General features: G+C 44.5%; 1 protein-coding gene across 5 annotated transcripts in view; it reads right to left on the reverse strand.

Annotated features, from left to right (window-relative positions):
* Positions 1 to 23,356, reverse strand: part of DPY19L1 (dpy-19 like C-mannosyltransferase 1) — a 102,579-nt gene that overhangs the window by 11,605 nt on the left and 67,618 nt on the right. For 3 of the 5 annotated variants that reach the window (XM_030551348.1, XM_030551346.1, XM_030551345.1), the window contains 3 exons: positions 21,529 to 21,648; positions 9,173 to 9,347; positions 993 to 1,092 (listed from right to left, as the gene is read on the reverse strand). In XM_030551348.1, the coding sequence (XP_030407208.1) occupies positions 993 to 1,092; positions 9,173 to 9,347; positions 21,529 to 21,648 (395 nt within the window). Of the gene's footprint in view, positions 1 to 992; positions 1,093 to 9,172; positions 9,348 to 21,528; positions 21,649 to 23,356 lie in introns of those variants that run through there. The other 2 variants (XR_003998885.1, XM_030551347.1) reach the window with 2 other exon arrangements.

The raw sequence follows: 23,356 nt of genomic DNA on the forward strand, positions 1-23,356 counted from the left end.
ACCACCCAAAAAATTAGAGTGTTTTGGGGCACTCTGGTCCCACTGAAAAACCTTCCCTGGGGACCCAAGACCCAAATCCCTTGAGTCTCACAACAAAGGGAAATAATCCTTTTTCCCTTCCCCCCTCCAGATGCTCCTGGAGAGATACCCAGACACAAGCTCTGTGAAACTACGCAGAGTGATTCCCCCTCTCCGTTCCCAATCCTGGAACAAAAGCACTTTCCTCTTCACCCAGAGGAAATGCCAAATCAGGCTAGCAATCCAACCCACAGCTCTCCCCTTGATTTCTTCCTCCCACCAATTCCCTGGTGAGTACAGACTCAATTTCCCTGAAGTAAAGAAAAACTCCAACAGGTCTTAAAAGAAAGCTTTATATAAAAAAGAAAGAAAAAATACAAATGTTCTCTCTGTATTAAGATGATACAACACAGGGTCAATTTCTTAAAAGAATATTGAATAAACAGCCTTATTCAAAAAGAATACAAATCAAAGCATTTCAGCACTTATATTCATGCAAATACCAAAGAAAAGAAACCATAGAACTTACTATCTGATCTCTTTGTCCTTACACTTAGAAACAGAAGACTAGAAAATAGAACTACTTCTCCAAAGCTCAGAGGAAACAGGCAGACAGACAAAAGACCTCTTACACAAACTTCCCTCCACCCAAAGTTGAAAAAATCCGGTTTCCTGATTGGTTCTCTGGTCAGGTGTTTCAGGTGAAAGAGACATTAACCCTTAGCTATCTGTTTATGACAACCAGCCTTAAGTCTGAACCATTACCGTGTCTCTACTACTTCTATCCCACAATGGACTATTGTCCTTCAACTTGTTGATGACTATTTTAAAACAATGTTGATTACTCAAATAAAAATATGGTCTAGAACTTCATGGATTTAAAAAAAATTGTGCTAGACAACATGATGATCATTACTATTGTACATCACAAGGCTAAAATAGTTAGAGGAATAAAACTGAACTTCGAAATTTACCTCAGCCCTGCATCTTCATAATGGGGATGATTTACAATAGGTCGAAGGGCAGACAACTTGACACTTGCCATTGTAGGCATTGCTCCTGCAAAAACAGCATCTGAAATATATAATGAAAGACTTATTTAAAGTAAGGATAACAAAAAAGGGGAGAAAAGATTTTCAGTTTCAGATAGCCAAACCAGCATAGTTCTAGGACAATTCAACAGAATAAATGTAAGGAAGGAGAGAATGTTGCACTTAATAAAAAAAATAAAAATCCTTAAATATAATTGCTCTGAAAGCTTGGTTCAAATAGCCTGTGAAGAGATGCTCAAAAGACAAAGGCCAACGACTTTCAAAACTAACTATTTATTTGTGATGATAAGCACCCAAGTACATGAATGCTGTTGCACTTAAGAACACAAGCATTTAAAAAAATATTCATCATATTTCAGGAGAAACTTTTGAGACAAATATTGAACTTTCCTTTGGGAATCTTTTTCTTCTGAATAGAATTATACCAAGATTTTAGCCAAAATGTGATTGTCTTCAAGAAAAAAGGCATACAAGATGGTTACTAACTTGTACTGTAACTGTTGTTCTTTGAGATGTTGGTACAGACATGCACCCAGTACGCTAAGCCAGAGAACTTTGCCTAGCAGTACCCATAGACGCGACATACACATCCTCTAGCTCCTTAGTCCCTCCCTAAGCTATTTAAGGGCAGTGCGGCCCCAACCTCCCTCTCAGTCCCTTCACACCAAACATCAAGAAAAGACGGTTACTCACCTTTGTAACTGTTGTTCTTCGAGATGTGTTGCTCATATTCATTCCAGGTAGGTGTACGCGCCACGCGTGCACGTCTGCCGGAAACTTTTTACCCTAGCAACTCCAGTGGGCCGGCAGGTCGCCTCCTAGAGTGGCGCCAGTATGGCACCACATATATACCCCTGCCGGCCCGCCCGCTCCTCAGTTCCTTCTTGCCGGCTATTCCGACAGTGGGGAAGGAGGGCAGGTGTGGAATGGATATGAGCAACACATCTCGAAGAACAACAGTTACAAAGGTGAGTAACCGTCTTTTCCTCTTCGAGTGATTGTTCATATCCATTCCAGGTAGGTGATTCCCAAGCCTTACCTAGGCAGTGAGGTCGGAGTGAGAGGTCGCGGCCTGGAGTACTGCAGAGCCAAAGGCTGCATCATCTCTGGACTGCTGAACCAGGACGTAATGGGAAGCGAATGTGTGGACCGATGACCAGGTCGCCGTCCTACAAATCTCTTGGATTGGCACGCGGGCAAGGAAAGCCAGCGATGATGCCTGTGCTCTGGTGGAGTGAGCAGTCACGCAGCCCGTCGGAACATGGGCCAGGTCGTAGCAGGTCCTGATGCAGGAGGTAACCCAGGAAGATAGCCTCTGGGAGGAAATCAGCAGCCCCTTGACCCGGTCCGCTACCGCCACAAATAACTGGAGGGACTTGCGGAAGGGTTTGGTCCTGTCCAGATAAAATGCTAGCGCCCGACGGACATCTAGTGAGTGGAGCTGTTGCTCCCTGCGGGACGAATGGGGCTTTGGGAAAAAGACTGGGAGGAAAATCTCTTGGTTAACATAGAAAGCTGAGACCACCTTGGGAAGAAAGGCAGGGTGAGGCCTCAGTTGTACCTTGTCTTTATGGAAGACGGTATACGGTGGGTCCACTGTGAGGGCCCTCAGCTCTGACACTCGTCTAGCTGAGGTAATGGCCACTAGGAAGGCGGTCTTCCACGAGAGGTAGAGCAGGGAGCAAGTAGCTAATGGCTCGAATGGAGGGCCCATGAGCCAAGATAGGACCAGGTTGAGGTCCCATGAAGGGGCCGGAGGGTGGATTTGTGGATAGAGCCGCTCCAGTCCCTTCAGGAATCTCGCCACCATAGGGTGGGAGAAGACAGAACATCCGTCCATTCCAGGATGAAACGCGGAGATGGCCGCTAGGTGGACCCGGAGGGACGACAACGCCAGACCCTGGGTCTTGAGGGACCAGATGTAATCTAAAAGAGTGGTGACGGGAGTCTCCATAGGGCGAAGAGCTTTCTCTGAACACCAGCAGGAGAAACACCTCCACTTAGCTGAGTAAGTAGCCCTGGTGGAAGGCTTTCTACTGCCCATGAGAACCTCCCGAACCGGGGTAGAACAGCGCAACTCGGAGCCTGTCAACCACGCAGGAGCCATGCCGTAAGGTGTAGAGATGGAAGGTCCAGGTGACAGAGCCTGCCATGGTCCTGAGTGATCAGGTCCCGATGAAGGGGTAGGGTAACCGGATTGGCCACTGAGAGGTCCAGCAACATGGGGTACCAATGCTGTCTGGCCCATGCTGGAGCTATGAGAATCACTCGGGCTCTGTCTCTGCGCACCTTGAGGAGAACCCTGTGCATCAGCGGAACGGGAGGGAATGCGTAATACAAGTGGGCTGTCCATGGGATCAGGAATGCATCTGCTAGAGACCCTGGTTCCCGACCCTGGAAGGACCAGAATGCTCGACACTTCCTGTTCTGCCTGGACGCGAAGAGGTCCATCCGGGGACGACCCCACCTCTGGAAGAGTGAGAGGGCGACGTCCGGACGGAGGGACCACTAGTGCGAATGGAAGGATCTGCTCAGCCGATCCGCTAGAGTGTTCCGCACTCCCGGGAGATAGGAGGCGGAAAGGTGAACCGAATGGGCTATGCAGAACTCCCAGAGACGCATGGCCTCAAGACACAGGGGAGAGGACCTGGTGCCACCCTGCTTGTTGATGTAAAACATGGTCGTCGTGTTGTCGGTGAACACCGCGACACAACGACCTTGAAGGAGATGGACAAACGCTTGACAAGCAAGGCGGACCGCTCTCAACTCTCATATGTTGATATGGAGGTTGATCTCTTGAGGTGTCCACAAGCCCTGAGTTCTCTGGGTGCCGCCGTGTACCCCCCAGCCCAGATCTGAGGCGTCCGTGGTCAGGGATGCTGAAGGTTGGGGTGGATGGAACAGGAGCCCCGCACAGACTACGGACTGGTCCAGCCACCATCGAAGAGAGTCCAGCACCCGCTGAGGAACGGTGACGACTGTGTCCAACGAATGTCTGGCCGGCCGATACTGCGCAATGAGCCATGATTGAAGAGGCCTCATGCGGAGTCGGGCATATGCCGTTACGAACGTACAGGCTGCCATGTGGCCTAGAAGGGCCAGACATGTTCGTAGAGAGGTCAGCGGGGCCGCCTGCAAACGTAGAATGATGGCCGACAACGACTGGAACCTGGGCAAGGGTAGCAAGGCCCTGGCCAGGGTAGAGTCCAGAACGGCCCCGATGAACTCTATCCGCTGCATGGGGAGCAGAGTAGACTTGTCCACATTGATGATGAGGCCCAAGGCCGCAAAGAGGGTGCTGATCCTGTCGACATGGTTGCAGACCTGCAGCTCCGATGTGCCTCAGATCAGCCAGTCGTCCAGGTAGGGGAAGACGTGAATGCGGCAACGTCGAAGGTGTGCGACAACGACTGCCATGCATTTTGTAAACACCCTCGGGGCCGTAGAGAGGCCAAACGGAAGGACTGCAAATTGATAATGTTGGCGGTCGACCACAAAGCGGAGGAAACGCCTGTGTTGGGGGGCAATGGAGATGTGAAAGTAAGCGTCCTGCATATCGAGGGCGGCGTACCAGTCTCCGGGATCCAGGGATGGGATGATGGTTCCAAGGGATACCATGCAGAACTTCAACTTCACGATATACTTGTTGAGTTCCCGCAGGTCGAGGATGGGCCTGAGGCCGCCCTTGGACTTGGGGATTAGAAAGTAACGGGAATAAAACCCCTTGCCCTTCTCATTTTGCGGAACTGCCTCTATGGCTCCCTTGACAAGGAGCGCGTGCACCTCCTGACGGAAGAATTGCTCGTGAGAGGGGTCCCTGAAGAGGGACGGGGATGGTGGGTGGGAGGGTGGAGGCGAAGAAAACTGGAGGCGATAACTGGCCTGCACCGTACGCAAGACCCAACGGTCCGACGTTATTCGGGTCCACACCGGGAGGAAAAAAGAAAGGCAGTTGGAAAACTGTGGGGAGGGATCCGGAGGGGAAACTGGTCCTGCGCCCTCGGGAGCACCTTCAAAATGAAGGCTTAGGCCCTGGAGGGGCCTTGGCGGAGCCTTGGTTCTGCCCCGTTTGACCACCAGACTGCCTGCGGCGGTTGTTCCTGCCTCGGCGCCTAGAGAGGTCCTGCTGTGGGCGGAACTGAGGGTACGGCCGCCGCTGCTGCTGCTGGTTCTGCTGCCGGAATGGCCTGCGCTGTGTCACCGGTGTATGCATGCCCAGCGACCATATTATGACCCTGTTGTCCTTGAGGTCTTTTAGTCTAGGGTCTGTTTTATCCGAAAATAGGCCCTGGCCTTCAAAGGGGAGGTCCTGGATTGTATGTTGGAGCTCCAGTGGAAGGCCAGAGATCTGCAGCCAAGAAATTCGGCGCATCGTGAGTCCCGAGGCTAGGGTCCGAGCGGCCGAGTCGGCAGCATCAAGGGAGGCCTGTAGCGATGTTCTTGCTACTTTCTTGCCCTCGTCCAGGATGGTGGAAAATTCCTGGCGGGCGTCCTGAGGCAAGAGCTCTGCGAACTTCCCCGCCGCTACCCACGAGTTGAAGGAGTAGCAGCTGAGGAGGGCCTGCTGGTTTGAGACCCGGAGCTGTAGCGCCCCTGCGAATAGACCTTGCGGCCCAGGAGGTCCATTCGTCTCGCCTCCTTCGACTTGGGCGCTGGGGCCTCTTGTCCGTGGCGCTCCCTGTCATTCACCGACTGGACCACCAACGAGCAGGGTGTCGGGTGAACATATAGATATTCATAGCCCTTCGAGGGGGCCATGTACTTTCGTTCCACCCTTCGAGCGGTCGGAGGGATGGAGGCCAGTGACTGCCAGATGTTAGTGGCGTTGGCCTGGATTGTCTTTATAAAGGGCAGGGCCACTCTGGTGGGCGCGTCCGCGGAAAGGATGCTCACCACCGGGTCCTCAATTTCAGACACCTCCTCCGCTTGCAAGTTCAGGTTCTGTGCCACCCGGCGGAGGAGGTCTTGGTGTGCCCTAAGATCCAGTGGGGGAGGACTGGAGGATGAGGTACCCGCCACTGCCTCATCCGGATAAGAGGACGAGGAAACCCCCGGCAACAAAGTGTGCACGGGGGGTTCCGTGTGGGGCTGCACCTTCGTTTCTGGAGGGAGCTCTGGGTCCCGGTGACCGGACCTGCTGTCTGCTTCCCGGGAATGAGGAGGTCTAGATACCGTCGCCTCCGGTGGTCTGCGTTCCCCCATAGGGCGGGGGGTAACGTGTTGCGGACCCTGGGCTTGGGAATACGCCTATGGGGTCCAAAACCCCCACTGTTGAGGCCCTCGCTCTTGTGGTGGAGGGTCCTGGAACAGGGCCGAGTGTCTGTCCTGTCCCATGGCATAGGCGCTGTCAGTCTGGGAAGAGACTGATGGCTCCCTAGAAGACCACGGAGGCGCTGAGCTTGGTTGGTATACAGCTCTGTGCGCCGAGACCGACGCTCCCCTCGGTGCCGAGGCCCGGTGCAGCGACCTACATCGGTGCCGGGATCGGGACCGGGAACGGCGTGATGACCAGTGCCGAGATCCGGATCGGGATCGGGAGCAATGTCGGTGCCGGGAGCGGGACCGCGACCTTCGATGAGCGCGGTGCCGGGACGGCAGCGGAGACCGGGACCTGCCACCGGCGCGGTGCCGAGAGGTCGACCGGGGAGCTGAACGCCGAGGTGAACGGTTCCTGGAGTCTCTGTGCCGGCGGTGAGACGAGCCCGACCGGGACCGTGCAGATGGCGATCGGTGCCGCGAGTACGACCGGTACCGCCTGGGAGAACGGTGCCGGGATTCCGAGCGGCGACCCGAGCGCGAGCGTTCACGCCTCCGGGGTGATCGGTGCCGGGACTCGGGAGACAGCGCTCGAAGCATCGGCTTACCCCTGGAGGTTACCCGTCCCGGGGGTGCCGGCTGAGGCTGAGATGGCTCCGTCAATGCGATAAAGTCCCGAGCCGAGGCAAAGGTCTCCGCCGTAGATGGTACCCGTAGCTCGACCCCTGATCTTAAGGGGGAGCTAGGAGGGGCTGGACTCGACAGACCTTCCGGGCCCGGAGTCGACAGCAGTCCTGTAGGCGGTGCTGCGGCCAGGGTAGGTGCCGGGCGCTCCACTCGGACCTGCCTGGATGGTGTTGCAGACGCCGAGGGACATGAGTCTGCTCCCGGTGCCGGAGATGGTCGGTGCCGGGGAGTCTTGCCGGTGCCGGAGTAGAACTGGCTGACTGCGCCGCCGGTGCCGGAGACAGAGCCTCTTCCATAAGGAAAGCGCGAAGTCTTTGGTCTCTCTCCTTCTTAGCGCGAGGCTTAAAAGCCTTGCAAATGCGGCACTTGTCGCTAATGTGCGATTCCCCCAGGCACTTAAGGCACGCATCGTGGGGATCGCTCGTAGGCATCGGCTTCTTGCACGCCGAGCACTGCTTGAAACCCGGTGAGCCAGGCATGGGCCCGGTGCCGGGTGCCGGGGAGGGCAACGGCCCACCCGCAAGCGGTGTTAGATAACTATTTACAAGATTCTAACTAACTACTATGCTAACAGTCTATCTACTACTTAACTAAGAACTATTTACAACTAAAAACGACGAACAAGAACAGGAGAGATAGGGACGTGGAGGTCAGCAAGCCGCACTCCACAGTTCCAGCAACCGACACGGCGGTAAGAAGGAACTGAGAAGCGGGCGGGCCGGCAGGGGTATATATCTGGTGCCATACTGCCGCCACTCTAGGAGGCGACCTGCCGGCCCACTGGAGTTGCTAGGGTAAAAAGTTTCCGGCAGACATGCACGCGCGGCACGTACACCTACCTGGAATGGATATGAGCAATCACTCGAAGAACAATTGAGGCTTCTGTGTAGAGTTACCAGAAGGTGTGTCATAAAATACATGTCTGCACCCACATCTCAAAGAACAGAGTTCAATCCTTGAGGGGGCCATTTGGGGACTGGTCCTGCTTTGAGCAGGGGGTTGGACTAGATGATCTCTGGAGGTCCCTTCCAATCCTAATAATCTATGATTAACTATGATTAACAGTATATGTAAAATAACTGTCCTTTCTTTGAGTGGGTGTAGACATGTATTTCACTTAGGTGACTGACAAGCAGTATCAGGACATGTGGCTCACAGTCTATTCTGAGAGCAACTGCAAGACTGCCTTCCCCAAATTTGCATAGTATGTGATGTTTTTTAAAGTTATGGATGGAAGACCAAATAGCAGCCCTGCAAAGGTCCAGTATTAAAATATCACCGAGAAATGCAACTGATATCACTTGGGACCTCGTTGAAGTAGTGATGGTCACATGAAACACTGTCTTTTGGCATAAAAAAGACAAAAAACAAGTTGTCTGGGGCTCAAATGGAAAACCCATGAGGGCAATCAATATAGTGCTAAGGTCCCATTGATGAATCACTTCCTTTACCAATGGAAAGAGACAAGTGACCCCTTTCATGAATCTGGCTACAATGGAATTTGAAAGGACTTTCTACTACTAAGCTGAACCTGTTGAACAGCTGTGGAACAGTGCTCCTCCTGATCTAACCATGCAGTGAGATACTGACCGATTGGAGCTGGATATCAACAATAAAATCCCAGAAAGAGTGAGATAAAGAAGCTTGAAGTAAACTATCACACTGATTGCTCCAACTCTAGCCATGCATGGTGAGAAGGAACTGATGGGGGTCAGGGGGCACCGCCTTTAAATAGCCTGAGAAGGAGCTAAGGGGCCAGAGGACACAAGTGCAGCACCTACAGTTACCTCTAGGAAAAATTCTCTGGCTTTGGTGCACTGGCTACGTGCATACCTGAGTGGAATACATGTCTGCCACTTGCAGAACAGAGGATTCTCACTTAAAGCCAAGTGAAATACAAGCAATGTATCCCAGCATTCCAAATATGTTAGTTAAAAAATGTGTTTAATTTAATGTGTGTCAAAAACCATATCGTGTAATAGCACAATAATATTTTGAAAAATGCAGTTAGCATTTTAATTGGCTTAATCTTGATTCAATTCCAGCATCTAATAAGATTTAACTGCTCCTGACTGACTGCATTTTGACAGATTATTGTTAAAAATTGCTTCAATTACAGCTCAAATAAGGATATCATCACACACAACTAAATAGTTTACCTTGTCTTGTACTAGATTTTATCCATTCTAAAAGTTCTTCCTGTGGCAAATTGCTAAATTCTCCCATGATGTTCCACTGATTCTGAAGGTTTGCTGATCCCTCTATTGCCATTATTGCTAAAATAGCAAAGACCAATGTTTTGGGCTGAATTTTGCCAAAGAGCCATCCAAACAACTGAAATATAAAAGCGAGTTAATTCCCAGATACCTAGAGTATTACATAATATTCATGTCTTATTATTTTAATTTCTCCAGTAGAAACCTGTCACACATATTACAATCAATCAAAAGTTGTTCTTTTAGGGCCCAGTCCCGCTTCTATTGACATCAATAGAAATTCTGCCATTAACTTCAGTGAGAGTAGGATTAAGACCTTAAATATTCACTTAAGTTGACTCCACTGTAGTATGTTACTCCTACTTTTCTTATACTATAAAATAAGACAATATGCATTAATGCAAACTTAAATTTGCAGGGAAAATAAAGTCAGGGAATGCAGCAGTTAAGATTCATTCAGCAATGTCAGCTTCTAAATCTCACATATGTAGTATTTTATATTCTTGTCAAATGGACAGTTCTGTATATTTCTGGTCACGTTAAATGTATTTCATAACAAGATACAAGATAAGTCAACTTTTTTTTTTTTAAGAACTTGCAAGCAAATCAGAAAGGCAAAAGTTAACGGTAGAACTTTACTGTCACATCACATCTACTCTTTCCCTCTTCTACACTGAAAGAGATAGACTTTGTTTGAACAACAGTGCAAGTGGTTTGAAGCAGACTTTGAAGTGCGCACCTCAGTAAAATGAGTACTGTGGAGAGAAATTGTAATTCTGTTTCAACTGTTCTATTGTTGGCTTGATCAAGGACAACCTATCCCAGCCACACTTGACTTAACCCCCCAAGTACCCACAAAACATATCCCTTAATTTTTATTGGCAATTTGTGAATAAAAAAAGCAAGGGTTTACACTTTATGCTTATGACACCTGGTTACACTGTTTAACTGCTTGGCACTAGCTAAATGCATTCCCATTAATCAGAATTTATGTAACTACTGTACTATAAAAGCAGCAGGAATTACCAATCACTGTTAGGCTAAATTATTTAATTTCCAATTCAGACCTCCCAATAAGTCAGCAATATCAATTAAACATGTGCCATATGAGATAACAGTATTTTAATATTTATATAATACAGTGCCTTTGGCAGCTGAGAGGGAACATGGCCAAAGTACCATCTTCCTGCAGGGTACAACATATACTCCACTGTTTCTCCAGAAGAGCTAGACAATAGTCTGGAGCATTCATTGTACAGAGTGTATCTAGCTTCAGCGTGGTTGCAGTACAGGAGTAGGAGGGCCGTCAACGCTTCTTGTTTCTTCTCTCCTCCTGAGTGCTTCTCTACAAATCTGGGCATTAATCAGACCACTAGTTTACATAACCCAAAAGGAGCAACCTGCAGTCTGATGAATGAATGTAGCATAAGGAGCTTCTTCTATGGGCTTGGGATGATTGTTTTAATATTAAAAACTTCTATTTGGAAGGATGAAAAAAAAACTGTAACACCACATTTAGATGGTCATAACTTATGTCACTTTCTTAGGGAAGTAACTGCCCTGAGGGGCCCATGTTTACAACAGAGAACAAAAGTAAGTAGCCCAATTTGTAGAAGTCAGAATACCACAAAACCATTTTATGGACATTTATAATCCTACCAGTCTCTAAAAATTAATATGTCATTTTATATAAATATAATGGTGTTGACCCATTAATTTGACTGCTGATCTGTTTCAGCATTTGGCAGCTCTTTGGCAGACATACTAACAACTACATGGCAATCTCAGTTTGAGTGAGAATGCGTTAGAACATTAAACTCTTTAGTCAGTTTGCTACTTTTCATGTGAAGAAAAACCACAGTCCCATAATGGTTCTATAAAAACTTGATAAAATTAACAGTATTTTGTACATATACACAACCCAAAGTGATTGAACATGCATAAAATGCAACAAAAGCATCTCCTTTTATATGAGGTTGTGACTAGATTAGGATGATTCTCATGTGGTACATGATTCATAAATATGCTCTGCCAAATAAATCTTTAAATGTTTGCAAGGAACATTTTCTTAATTTTCAAGTCCATCAGAATGTTTTCTGCTAACTTTTAAAGTTCCACTTAGGATGGAGTAATTCCTCCTAATTTAGAGAGCAAACACACACAAACAACATACGCTTTAACATCAATGTGTTCCACCCCGCAAGATGCTGCACTGAGCAAACTGTGCTCAGTTTGATAATGAAGGGTTATAATCATCCATGTGATGGCCTGAAAGAAAAACAACCAGCTGCAGAACTAATCCCACTCCACAGATGCCCAGTCTCAGGCTGTGTATTCTCAGACAAAAAAAGGTGTTTTTACTGCAAGGATAACTCCTGTGTGTTAGCTATCATGCTGTAAAACTCTTAGTGGCGACAGAGATTGTAGTTTTACCATGAGGCAACCTAGATGAGGTCAACCACGGATGGGATTATAGTGCTGATCTCGCCTAGCTATTTCACAGCAAAAACAACTGCCTTGTTTCTGCTTAGGAGTTTACAGCAAGATATCATGCATTAGTTATCTCACTGTAAAAAAACCTCCACATTTGAGGTTTTATCTTCACTGACAATCTCCTTCCTACTGGCTTGTCTTGGGGACTAGATCAGATGGTCCAGATCCCTTGCTGTTCTGACTTATCTTACGAAGATTTAGGAACATGTTTTCACCCTTACCACTCTCATAACTGCTTAATCCTGACATCCATCCCACAGATATCAAATCCTCCCAGAACCTTATTCTAGACAAGTCTGGGCAATCGGTTAGTCCTGACTCCCCTCTAATTCTGGTCAGCCCAAAAAGCAATTATTCCTTCTGGTACTTTTTATACATATACAGCCCAATTCTTGAGTCTGTCTGAGCTATTCTTGGCTGAGAACCCAATGGGGCAGGCTGAAAGCCACTTTTACACTTCCTCGGTCCTGGAGGCAGTGCGAGGTCTTCTCATCCCCTTTGTGTAAAGTAGGGCAATCTCATGTCTGCTCTAATCTATGCTGGATGCAAGAGCTCCTAGAGCCATTCCAGTCAGTGTAAGGCATGTTGACAGAAAAGATTATGGCTAACACCAGATTTAATGCCATCATTGTCCCCTACATGTATCAGATGTGCAGCCCCCCTTGTGCCACAGGAACAGGGCAAAGAAACTAGGCCAGGAACAGAGAATCTGGCCCACATTTTTCAGGTGCCACCCACCTTCAAATTAGGTAATGTTCTAAGGGTTAAATTATCAAAGATTTTTCCTTCTCTTGATGCATGAGAAAAATGCTCTAGGAAGAAGCTAGTCTCCGTGTGTCAGACTTAAGTACTGAGCCCCAGTACCCTATCCTGAATGTGTAAATACAATAAATGGAATAAGTACGTACCCTGGACCCTTTAATTAATGAAAGGTTTTATACTCAGTATGCATAAAATGTTAACGTTTGCAGAGTAACTATAAAAATGGATGGTTTGTCATAATGCTTTTCCCCCCACATGTTGTAACACTGGTTAAAAATTAAATTGATGAGTGGATAAAATTTTGATTATTTCAAATGCTCATTTACCCAGAACATTAGAGAGAGTAGTATTTGGACCTCAAATTAATATGCAAATAGCTAAATTATTCAATTAGTCAATCTGAAAACAACCAGAGAAGCAATATACGCAATCTGATGGGGTCAGATCAGGATCATAGTTCTTATGCTCAAAACTGGATAATGCAGATGAGCAATGTATAGTTAAAGCAAAATATATTACATTATGAAACAGTTAATTTATTAGCTTAAGAATCTCAACTTCCACTGATTAAAAAAAGAAAGGCCAGGACATAAAGCTACACAGCATATGCAAGATTATGCATCTAGTGTTTTTGTTTACTTGAAAGATATTACACCTAATGACACATTCTTAGAATTCTCTGCACATTTCTAGTTTGGATGCTATAAGCAATATAAATATATTTCAGTTAAGCACTGAAAAGTAAGACTCAATTACCAAGTTTCATATCCTGTGACGATACACATTCTATGCAACAGAGGTCACTTTGCATTTATAGATAACGTTCATTGAAACCAAACCTATATCCATGTTTAAAATTCAGGAATACTTGCTTGGTAATTAAATTGTAACATACCGGAATATTCGTTACTAGTTACAAACAGCAGTACCTAAGCTTTCAACTTTGGTGTGCTCTGTTCACATCTAATTTAAATAAGAAAGACATGAGCATACTGTGTGAGAGCAAGGCTTAGGAGTGAATTGGAAAATATAGAAAATTGAAAGCCATGACAAGTTTGTCAAAAATATCTGTTTTGCTATAGTTTAATTAAATTTGCAGAGCACAAACATTTAGCTAACTGCTGAAGGAAAAAGAATGTTTGATTTAAACTAGGGCTGTCAATCACAGTAAACTCATGCGATTAAATCAAAAAAATAAATCATGATTTAAAAAATTAATCGCAATTAATCGCAGTTAAACAATAGAATACCAGTTGAAATTTATTAAATATTTTCAGATATTTTTCTACATTTTCAAATATATTGATTTCTATTATAAACATAGAATACAAAGTGAACTGTGCTCATTTTATATTACTATTATTATTACAAATATTTGCACTGTAAAAATGATAAACAAAATAAATAGTATTTTTCAATTCACCTCATATAAGTACTGTAGTGCAATCTCTATCATGAATGTGCACGTACAAATGTAGATTTTTTTTGGTTACATAACTGCTCTCAAAATCAAAACAATGTAAAATTTTAGAGCCTACAAGTCCACTCAGTCTTACTTTTGTTCAGTCAATCACCAGCACAGACAAGTTTATTTACATTTACAGGAGATGCTGCTGCCTGCTTCTTATTTACAATGTCACCTGAAAATGAGAACAGGCATTCACATGGCACTGTTGTAGCCAGTGTTGCAAGGTATTTACATGCCAGATATGATAAACATTTGTATGCCCTTTCAAGCTTCGGCTACCATTCCAGAGGATATGCTTCCATGCTGACGATGCTCGTTAAAAAATAATGCATTAATTAAATTTGTGACTTAACTCCTTGGCGGAGAACTATACGTCTTCGGCATTCTGCCATATATTTCACATAACAGCAGTCTCGGATGATGACCCAGCACGTTTGTTTTAAGAACACTTTCACCGCAGATTTGACAAAACGCAAAGAAGATGCCGATATGAGATTTCTAAAAATAGCGACAGCACTTAACCCAATGTTTAAGAATCAGAAGTGCCTTCCAAAATCTGAGAGGGACAAGGTGTGGAGCATGCTTTCAGAAGTGTTAAACGAGCAACACTCAGAAGCTGATGCAGACTCTGAACCGCCAAAAAAGAAAATCAACCTTCTGCTGGTGGCATCTGACTCAGATGATGAAAATGAACATGAGCTGGTATGGACTACTCTGGATGGTTATTGAGCAGAACGCATCATCAGCATGTATGCATATCATATGGAATGGTGGTTGAAGAGGAAGGGACATATGAATCTTTAGTGCATCTGGCATGGAAATATCTTGCGTCGCTGGCTACAACAGAGCTATGCAAATGCCTGTTCTCGCTCTCAGGTGACATCATAACCAAAAGAGGGCAGCATTATCTCCTGCAAATTGTAAACAAGTTTGTTTGTCTTAGCAATTGGCTGAAGTAGGACTGAGTGGACTTGTAGGCTCTAAAGTTTTACATTGTTTTATTTTTCAGTGCAGTTTTTTTTTGTACATAAATTCTACATTTGTAAGTTCAACTTTTATGATAAAGAGATTGCACTACAGTACTTGTATGAGGTGAATTGAAAAATATTTGTTTTTACAGTACAAATATTTGTAATAAAAATATAAAGTGAACTATACTCTCTGTATTCTGTGTTGTAATTGAAATCAATATATTTGAAAATGTAGAAAACATCCAAAAATATTTAAATAAATGGTATTTCATTATTAACGTGATTCATTTTTTTATTTGCGTGATTGTGATTAATTTTTTAATTGCTTGACAGCCCTAATTTAAACAGATCTGTTAATAATTTCTTAAAAGGTATGGAACAGTAAGACCAAACAACTATTCTTGTGAATCTGCCAAAGAAAAATAGCACTCTGCGTATGGAGTGTGGACTTAAAAAAAAGGAAGTCCTAACTGACTGGACACTGTTTACATGTAAAATGAATTACTACATTCCAAAAAAACAATATGTATCCTATTTTTATGGCTTTAACAGCTATTTTCCGGCCCAACTGCAATTTCTCTTGGTCGCCTTTATGTATTTGAACTCTTTCTTCTTATGCTACTTTTTTTTTTTAAGAGGTTATTCATAATTTTATCAAATGTCTGAACTGTACACAAGGAAAGAAAAGAGCAGAATGTAATATATTAGGCACTTGCAGAGTTAAAAAAATTAGAAAAAATCTCGTGTCATGAATTTTGTCTCCATTTTTAAGTTTCTGGGATAGCGGGGAAAGATGATTCTACAGAAATGTTTTTGTACTCTTATGAGTAAATAACCACTTGGTCTTTTCTCCAACCATGAGATTAAAAAAAAAAAAGAGAAAAAAGAAAAGAAAAAACTTAAAAAGCTGACAGGGTTGAATTGCTGGCTTCATTCATTTTTCTCCAACAGATCCCAGATGATCATGATGGGCAGCTTCTTGACGGTTCTCACTACCTATGGAGCATTGCAGAGTTCATTCTACTATTACCAGTGAAGGAAACAGTAATTGACTACATCAGTAAACTGATGACACATCTCTACAGGCACATCTTATCTAGTGCAAACAATGCTAGCTCCCAACTGTCTCAGTGTTCAAAGGAAGTTGGAAATGGATGAAAGCCACTGGCATAAACTAAATCACAGAAAGCTGTTGATATTAATAAGATACTATTAAACTCATCCCCCCAATGTTCAAAAAGTGAAGGCATGGAGGTGTTCCTGCTGGACTCATTGCTCCTGAATATCCAAATGGCATCAGAAACACTATCTTTCATTTCAACTGACAAGGAGATCTTTGTTCTGGTAAAGTAACATAACCCACAATGATCGAGACTGAATTACTGCCATTCCCTCACTCTAATACTTAAGGCAATTATATGAAAACTTCAGCTAGCTCACCTATTAAATCAAAACGCTAAAGAGTCTACATATCACCAGTACTTTACACCCTAAATAGCTCCTCATTCAACTCTTGATCCATTTTAAAGTACTATTTTTTCTCTCTCTGAAACCACTTCTGTCTTCATGCGCTACCAGAGCAGTTATGAATGACGAGAGGTTCACAGCAGACTAGCTCCTTAACTCTGAGTTAAAGTCTAGCAGAAGATCCTAAACTGTGGCACACATTTTCTATGCTCTAATAGCAGAGTTCTAGTCTTGTCAAGATTTGAGCAAGATACAAAGATCCATCTGCTTACACAGGCTTTCCAATCAACAATAACAAAGCAGCAGAAGAGCCCAACAACATTCTCCTGGGTAACAGAAATCAACACCTAAAATAAGGGAAGAATGAAGAAGAATTTAGGCCTATTTTGTACAGAATTGACTATGAATCAATGTTTTAACCACCACCTACATATCACAATGATGGGCACATTAGAAGTAGGAAGAGAGAGAGAAAAAAGACTAAACATTTATTTTATTGCTTTCCTGGTTCAAAGGGCAACTTTTATGTCAAATTACAATACACTGACATTTTTATGGCTAATTTATGGACCCCTGAAGACACAGTTTTAGAATCTCTATTTTGAGACTCTTAATGGAAGTTCTGTTAAAATACTATTACTCACAAACAAAAAACCCACACCTTAAAAACATTACGTTGCCAGTGCACTTTACAGATGGAGAACAGAGGCACAGAAAGATTAAGATCAAAACTTTGCACTCATTTTGGGTGCCCAATTTGAGCCTAGGACCTAATTTTTCAGGGTACTTAACATTATATAGCACTTTCTATGTATATATCACAGCTCCCACTGACTTCAGTTCCAGTTGAAAGTGTGCAGCACTTAATCAACTCAGACCCCAGGATATCAAGACAGGCACCCAGAAAATAAGGAAGACACAATTAGTGACCACCTATGAAAAATATAATTTACGTGACTTGTCCAGTATCACATGAGAACTCTGTGGCAGAGGCAAGAAAAGAAGCCAGTTCTCCAGGGCTCCATGAAACTGGTTTAATCACAAGATCATCTTTTATCTTCCTGCAATCCCTTGACTCATTTACTACACACCTTCCAACTTTGGCAACAAACAAGGCAAGGGTCTTACAGACAACCACCTCCTTTTCTACACAACCCCCAGAGCAGCTCTATCCTGTTTACTGAACAAGGCAATGGAATGCAGGAAGGGAAAGAACACAAAGTGGTCACATAATAAGTAACAGTTACTAACCTATTCCCTAACTGTTGTTCTTTGAGAAGTGTGGTACATGCCCATTCCACTTCAGTTGCATGCATGCCCAATGCACAGCTGTTGGAGATTTTTCCCTCAGTGGTACCTGTTGGGGTGGCGGCGCTCTGCTACTCTCTGCTACTCTCATGCTGCTGCATGATGGTATAAAGTGTGGAGCTGCTCCAACCTCTTCCCAAGTCCTTCTTAGCGGACAGACTCCAATACAGAAGGGCTGGTGGTGGAATGGACACATGCAACACATCTTGAAGAACAACAGTTAGGGAACAGGTTAGTAACTGTTTCTTCTTTGAGTGATTGCACATGTGTATTCCACTTCTGGTGATTCACAAGCAGTTCAATCTTTATTCAGGTAGACTTCGATCCCACCCTCAGATCAAAGGACTACATGTTCAAACTTGGCATCATCTCTAGATGCTGAGACACTGCACTCTCCAAAGGAGTCATCTGCTCAGGTAGGACCACTGACACTGGCACTGCCCTGTTGAGATTAGATGGCATCTTTCTGTGCCTCTTTCTCAGTACTGGGGAAGGAGTATGGATCCAAGAATTAGCAAGACCACGAGAAGCACTTCTGATGGATGCAGATGTTTGGTACCCACTATGAGTGAAACAGCTCCAAGGATGAGTGTAGGGCTGCCTCCATCAGCAGAAACTTAAGCTTGGCCTCTCTGTCCTTTTTGGATCAAAATCCTTGCAAGGTAGGCACCAAAACATGGACCTGAGTCTCCCCAAGACACTTCAGGCAACTGGAGTGTGGGTCACTCACTAGAACTGGTTTCTTGCAGGAATGGCAGGGCTTAAAACCCAGTGACTGAGTCATGCCCCGGCAGAGGTAGCAGCACCCAGGAATGGGTACTTCTATAACTATCTAACACTATGAACTACTAAATCAAGGAAAAGACTTGTGATAGTAAGACCACACTCTCCAACCACCATCACAGATGGTAAGAAGGAACTGATGGGGTTGGGGATAGCTCCGTCCTTTATACCACTGCACAGCAGCACGAGGGAACAGAAGCTACCTGTGCTGTCCTGATGGGCATTGCTGAGGGGAAAAAAAAAATCTCTGACAACTGCACTGGGAATGCACACACTTGAAGTGGAATGGACATGTGTAATCACTCAAAAAAGAAAAGACTATCATAATTCATGTGCACAATGAGGCTGAATTAAAATTATAAGCAACCTTAATACTGGCACTTCCTAACTAAGTGATTGACTTTGAAACCCGAATAACGTTCCAACCGTTTTTTACTGTTTAATTGCCTAAGTTTCCTAAAAAAACAAACGGAAAAAAGTGTTCCAAATGTGATGTGATATATACTGACACCCATGTGATTCGTCAGTAGGGTTGGAACATGTAGATCCACTACATAGACTTCTGGCACTTACTCTAAGAGAGAAACTGATCAAAATAATTAGGTTGTTAATCACTACATTCACCAGCACTAGAGCGGGAGGAGACACACACTTTGCCAGTATGTTTCACATATATTTGCTTACAGCAGTGGAATGGTGAGATTCAGGAAACATGGGTTCCATTCCAGGCTCTGAAAGTGAGTATGCTTTAACAGGCACAGACCTGTGTCCCTCAAGCTTGAGGCCTTCCCTGCCCTACTATCTCCTTGCTCTAGTGCTATTCTCTTTGTCTATTCTAATCCCTGCCTCCACTACTCAGGGTTCACATCCAAGTCCCAGTTTCTTCACCCAGCAAATCCCAGTTCTCCCCCTGCACCCCAACACTCTTTCAGAACCATCTTCTCTGCCCACTACCCCCACTCCCAGGTTTAGTTCCAGTCTCCTTGCCAGAACAGTCCCAGTCTCTCCCTTCCAACTCCCAGTCACAGTTGCTCTTCCTCCACCACTCTTATTCCTTTCCACTCCCTAGTCTGGCTTTTGTCCCTTCTGCATTTGAATCAGACCAGATTCCTTCTCCACACTGCCCGAGTGCCCACAGGGGGGTCATTGATAGGACAGGGGGCACAGACACTCCATTCTTTGTTCCAGTGCCCAGCCCAGAGCACTGGGAGCAGACATTACTGGGAAAGTCTGGTTTTGACCCTGCTGCCATGCGCTGAAGTATATTCTGTCACTCTGTGGGGCTGGCGTATGTGCAGTCCTGTTACATACAGAAGCTGTGAGGAGCTGGGGCATGTCTAGTTGTTCTGTGGAAATGGCACATGTGCAGTCCAGTCACACACAGGAGTTGTGAGGGAGGAAGCGTGCACTCTGGTCAGCACAAGAAACAGAGAGACGTATGTTCAGTGAAGATAAAATCTTTGGAGATTTACTGCTAAAATCTAAGTCGTCTCTATGTGTGAACTGTGATTTCTCAAAGGCAAATATAGTAGTAGTCAAATTTGGGCTGATTTTCACAGGGATGGTGTCACAGGATAGCTGGTCTCCATGAATAGACTGAGCCCAGCTCCCCTGTACTGGAACAGGTGAGCGTAATTCGGCTAATTACAGAACCTGGGCTACAGTTGGGCCTATAAAGGGCTGCTAGCAGACAGCTGAGGAGGAAGGACTGAGACAGGCTGAGCCATGGTTGGCAGAGGCCACACTGGAGTGAAGTTAACTCCTGTGGTGGGTCCCTGGAGTAAGGGACCAGGGGCCCAAGAAAGCAACCCAATGGCTGCAGCAACAAGAGGAGTTAGAGGAGGCAAGGAAGTTGCCAGGAACTAGACAGCCAAAGACCTTGGGAGGGGTGGCCCTGAAGTCTGGGGGCCAGGTATTGATTTAAGACTGCCTTCTGTTTGTTTACCTTTGTTATAAAAGCATAAATCTCCTTAACTGAGACTAGGTGTGGCAGTGTATGCTTGGAGATGGGGTGCCATGGCAGCTCATCAGTGACAGGTGGCAAAAGGCCACCCCGCCACCCCTGCCCCAAAATGGACATGTTTCAATACCCTGCTTCAATGCATGGAGGTGCTACAGCTTGCCAGGATTTCTGAACATGGATTTTTTTCTTGGAAACCACTGAACTGTTTTGGTGGAAATTTTTCAAACACTCAGCCTGAGATAGACACTTGGCCATGGAAAATTTCATCTTAACAGTTAAAATTTGACAAAGTTATAAACAAATGAAAAGAGGGTATATACGGGAAATTGCCATGTCCCACATATAAAAACAATGCAGTTGCATACTATAGTACTGTGTGTTCTGTACATGACAACAATCAGGGAGAAGTGGATTTAACAGATATTTAACTGTGGTTCTAAAGACAAACTGTATTCTGGGTATGAGGATCACCCTTCAAAAATGTAGAATACTTGTCTGAATAGCCAGTCCCAACAAATATTCCACATCTGAAGAAATCTGGTCTGCTTTTCCACTACAGGTGATTTAAAACTAGAAGAATCTTATCTTCATTTTGCATCCCAGTTCAACTTCAAAGCAAGAATATGCTTTCAACACTCAAGCCTATCTAAAACTAAACTTCCACTGAGAATAGATATGTATGCAATGAATCTAACAGGGAAAAATGGTGATTATACACCAACATTAATTTTTGATAAAATTAGAGTGATACAAAACCAGCAACAGCAATGAAATGTACAATTAAAAGCAAAATGTAACACATGCTGTCCTATAACTAAGCTCAGTACAAGGCACAATAAGACAGACTTATGCTGTAGTTACACTATTCCAAGTGTTTGTTTCAGTTGCAATACTGTAAGTGGAAAGCTGATTTTTTAAAATGAACCTGTGTTTTCATTTTAACTAATAAATATTATAGTTAAAAGATTCAGCAGTTATGAACAATAATAGAGCAGTTTATATAATTTTGGATAAGAGTTCACAGAACAATGTGTTATGGTAACATTAAGGTTTGAGAGAATTGCAGGGTTAAAGTACATCTTACCTGTTTTGAACAAACCAAGGAAGCCATAATGCATAAGTGAGGTGTCAGAAACAGTTTCAGTCTCATAATTAAAATACCAAGTACAGTATATGCCAATAGCTGCAATGCATGGTATACCAGCTGCCAAACAAAAAAAAACAACCACATACACAAAAGCATAAGCTAACATTTTGATACATTTTCATTTGATATTCAAAATACATTTTGAAAAATGCAAAAAACTTATTTAAGAGATTTTTTTAATGTATTGCAAAGTAAAATAATCTTCCAAATTTAAGCAATGGATAAGTAGGTTTTTTTATTCGTCCTCCCTGAGGATTGAGAGGTTTTTTGTTTTTTTTAAGTATGCTTACATGTGAATAGAGAAAGGAAGGAGGAAAACAGGGAGATCAGATAGCAAATGTGAAAAATCAGGACAAGTGGTGGGGGGTAATAGGTGCCTATATAAGAAAAATCCCCCAAAATTGGGACTGTCCCTATAAAATCGGGACATTTGGTCACCCTAGAGGAAAAGCAGCATAAAAGGGCTAGCTGGAGAAATGGCTGGATATACAGGAGGGCAAACTGCAAGACAAGCAGGCAGGCAACGATAGATGCAATGTTCTCTGCATGGCCATCTCCTACCTCACAGGCAGGAAGAGGCTTAGTTATTTAACATACAGTAACTCCTTGCTTAATGTTGTAGTTATATTCCTGAAAAATGTGACCAAGTGAAATGATGGTAAGCTAATCCAATTTCCCAATAAAAGAATTAATGTAAATAGAGGGGGATTAGATTCCAAGGAAATTTTTTTTCACCAGACAAAAGATTATTTTGATGATTGGTTGAAGTGGCCAAGTCAGAGGTTGGGATATTTCCCAGGGAATGCCTTACTGCTAAATGATGAACTAGCTTTTGGCTGAGCCCTCAAGGGTTAACCCATTGTTGTTAATGTAGCCTCACACTCTACAAGGTAGCAGGAATGGAGGGAGGGGAAACAACATGGCAGACAGAGAGAGAGAGAGAGACTGTGTGAGAGAGGGAGAGAAGCGCATTGCTCCTTGAAGTATGCTGACACCACTCTAAGTACACTACCTTGTTAAGTAGATCAACAAGTTGAGACAGCAGCTGCTCCCAGGAAGCTCCCTCCTCCTGAGCCCTGTTGTGTGGTTCCCCTCCCCTCCCCACTTATGGAGATGGTGTAAGTGGGGAGCAGAGGAGAGGGGAACACCCTGACATTAGCCCTCGTCTCTCTCTCCTGCACAGCAAGCAGGAGGTTCTGGAGAGCAGCTCCAAGGCAGGGGGCAGGGGCAGCACATGTCAGTGGGGGGAAGGACAGCTGAACTGCAGACAAATGATAGCCTGCTGGCCGGTTGCCGGTCCACCCTGGTTCCAAGCCCCCCACCCCTCAGCTAGCAACAGGCTGCTCTTCCTGCAAACAGTGGACAAAGCAGGCAGCTGCCAAATGACTTTATAAGGAAGCATTGCACAACTTTAAACAAGCATGTTCTCTAATTGATCAGCAAAGTAATAACGAAACAATGTTAACTGGGAGGACTTTAAGTGAGGAGTTACTGTATCTAAAATACTTAGTGATCCAGAGATGAAAGGTGTGACAAATACAGTTGTCACCATTACTAAATTGTGTATCCAGTGACAAGGCCAGTTATTTGTAACATAGTGCTCTGATACTCTTAAAATCAAATATCAGAGGGGTAGCCGTGTTAGTCTAGATCTGTAAAAGCAGCACAGAGTCCTGTGTCACCTTATAGACTAACAGACATATTGGAGCATGAGCTTTCGTGGGTGAATACCCACTTCGTCGGATGCATTGATCTTAAAATCAAA

This window comes from Gopherus evgoodei, chromosome 2 (assembly GCF_007399415.2).
Source record: "Gopherus evgoodei ecotype Sinaloan lineage chromosome 2, rGopEvg1_v1.p, whole genome shotgun sequence".
Classification (NCBI taxonomy): domain Eukaryota; kingdom Metazoa; phylum Chordata; order Testudines; family Testudinidae; genus Gopherus; species Gopherus evgoodei.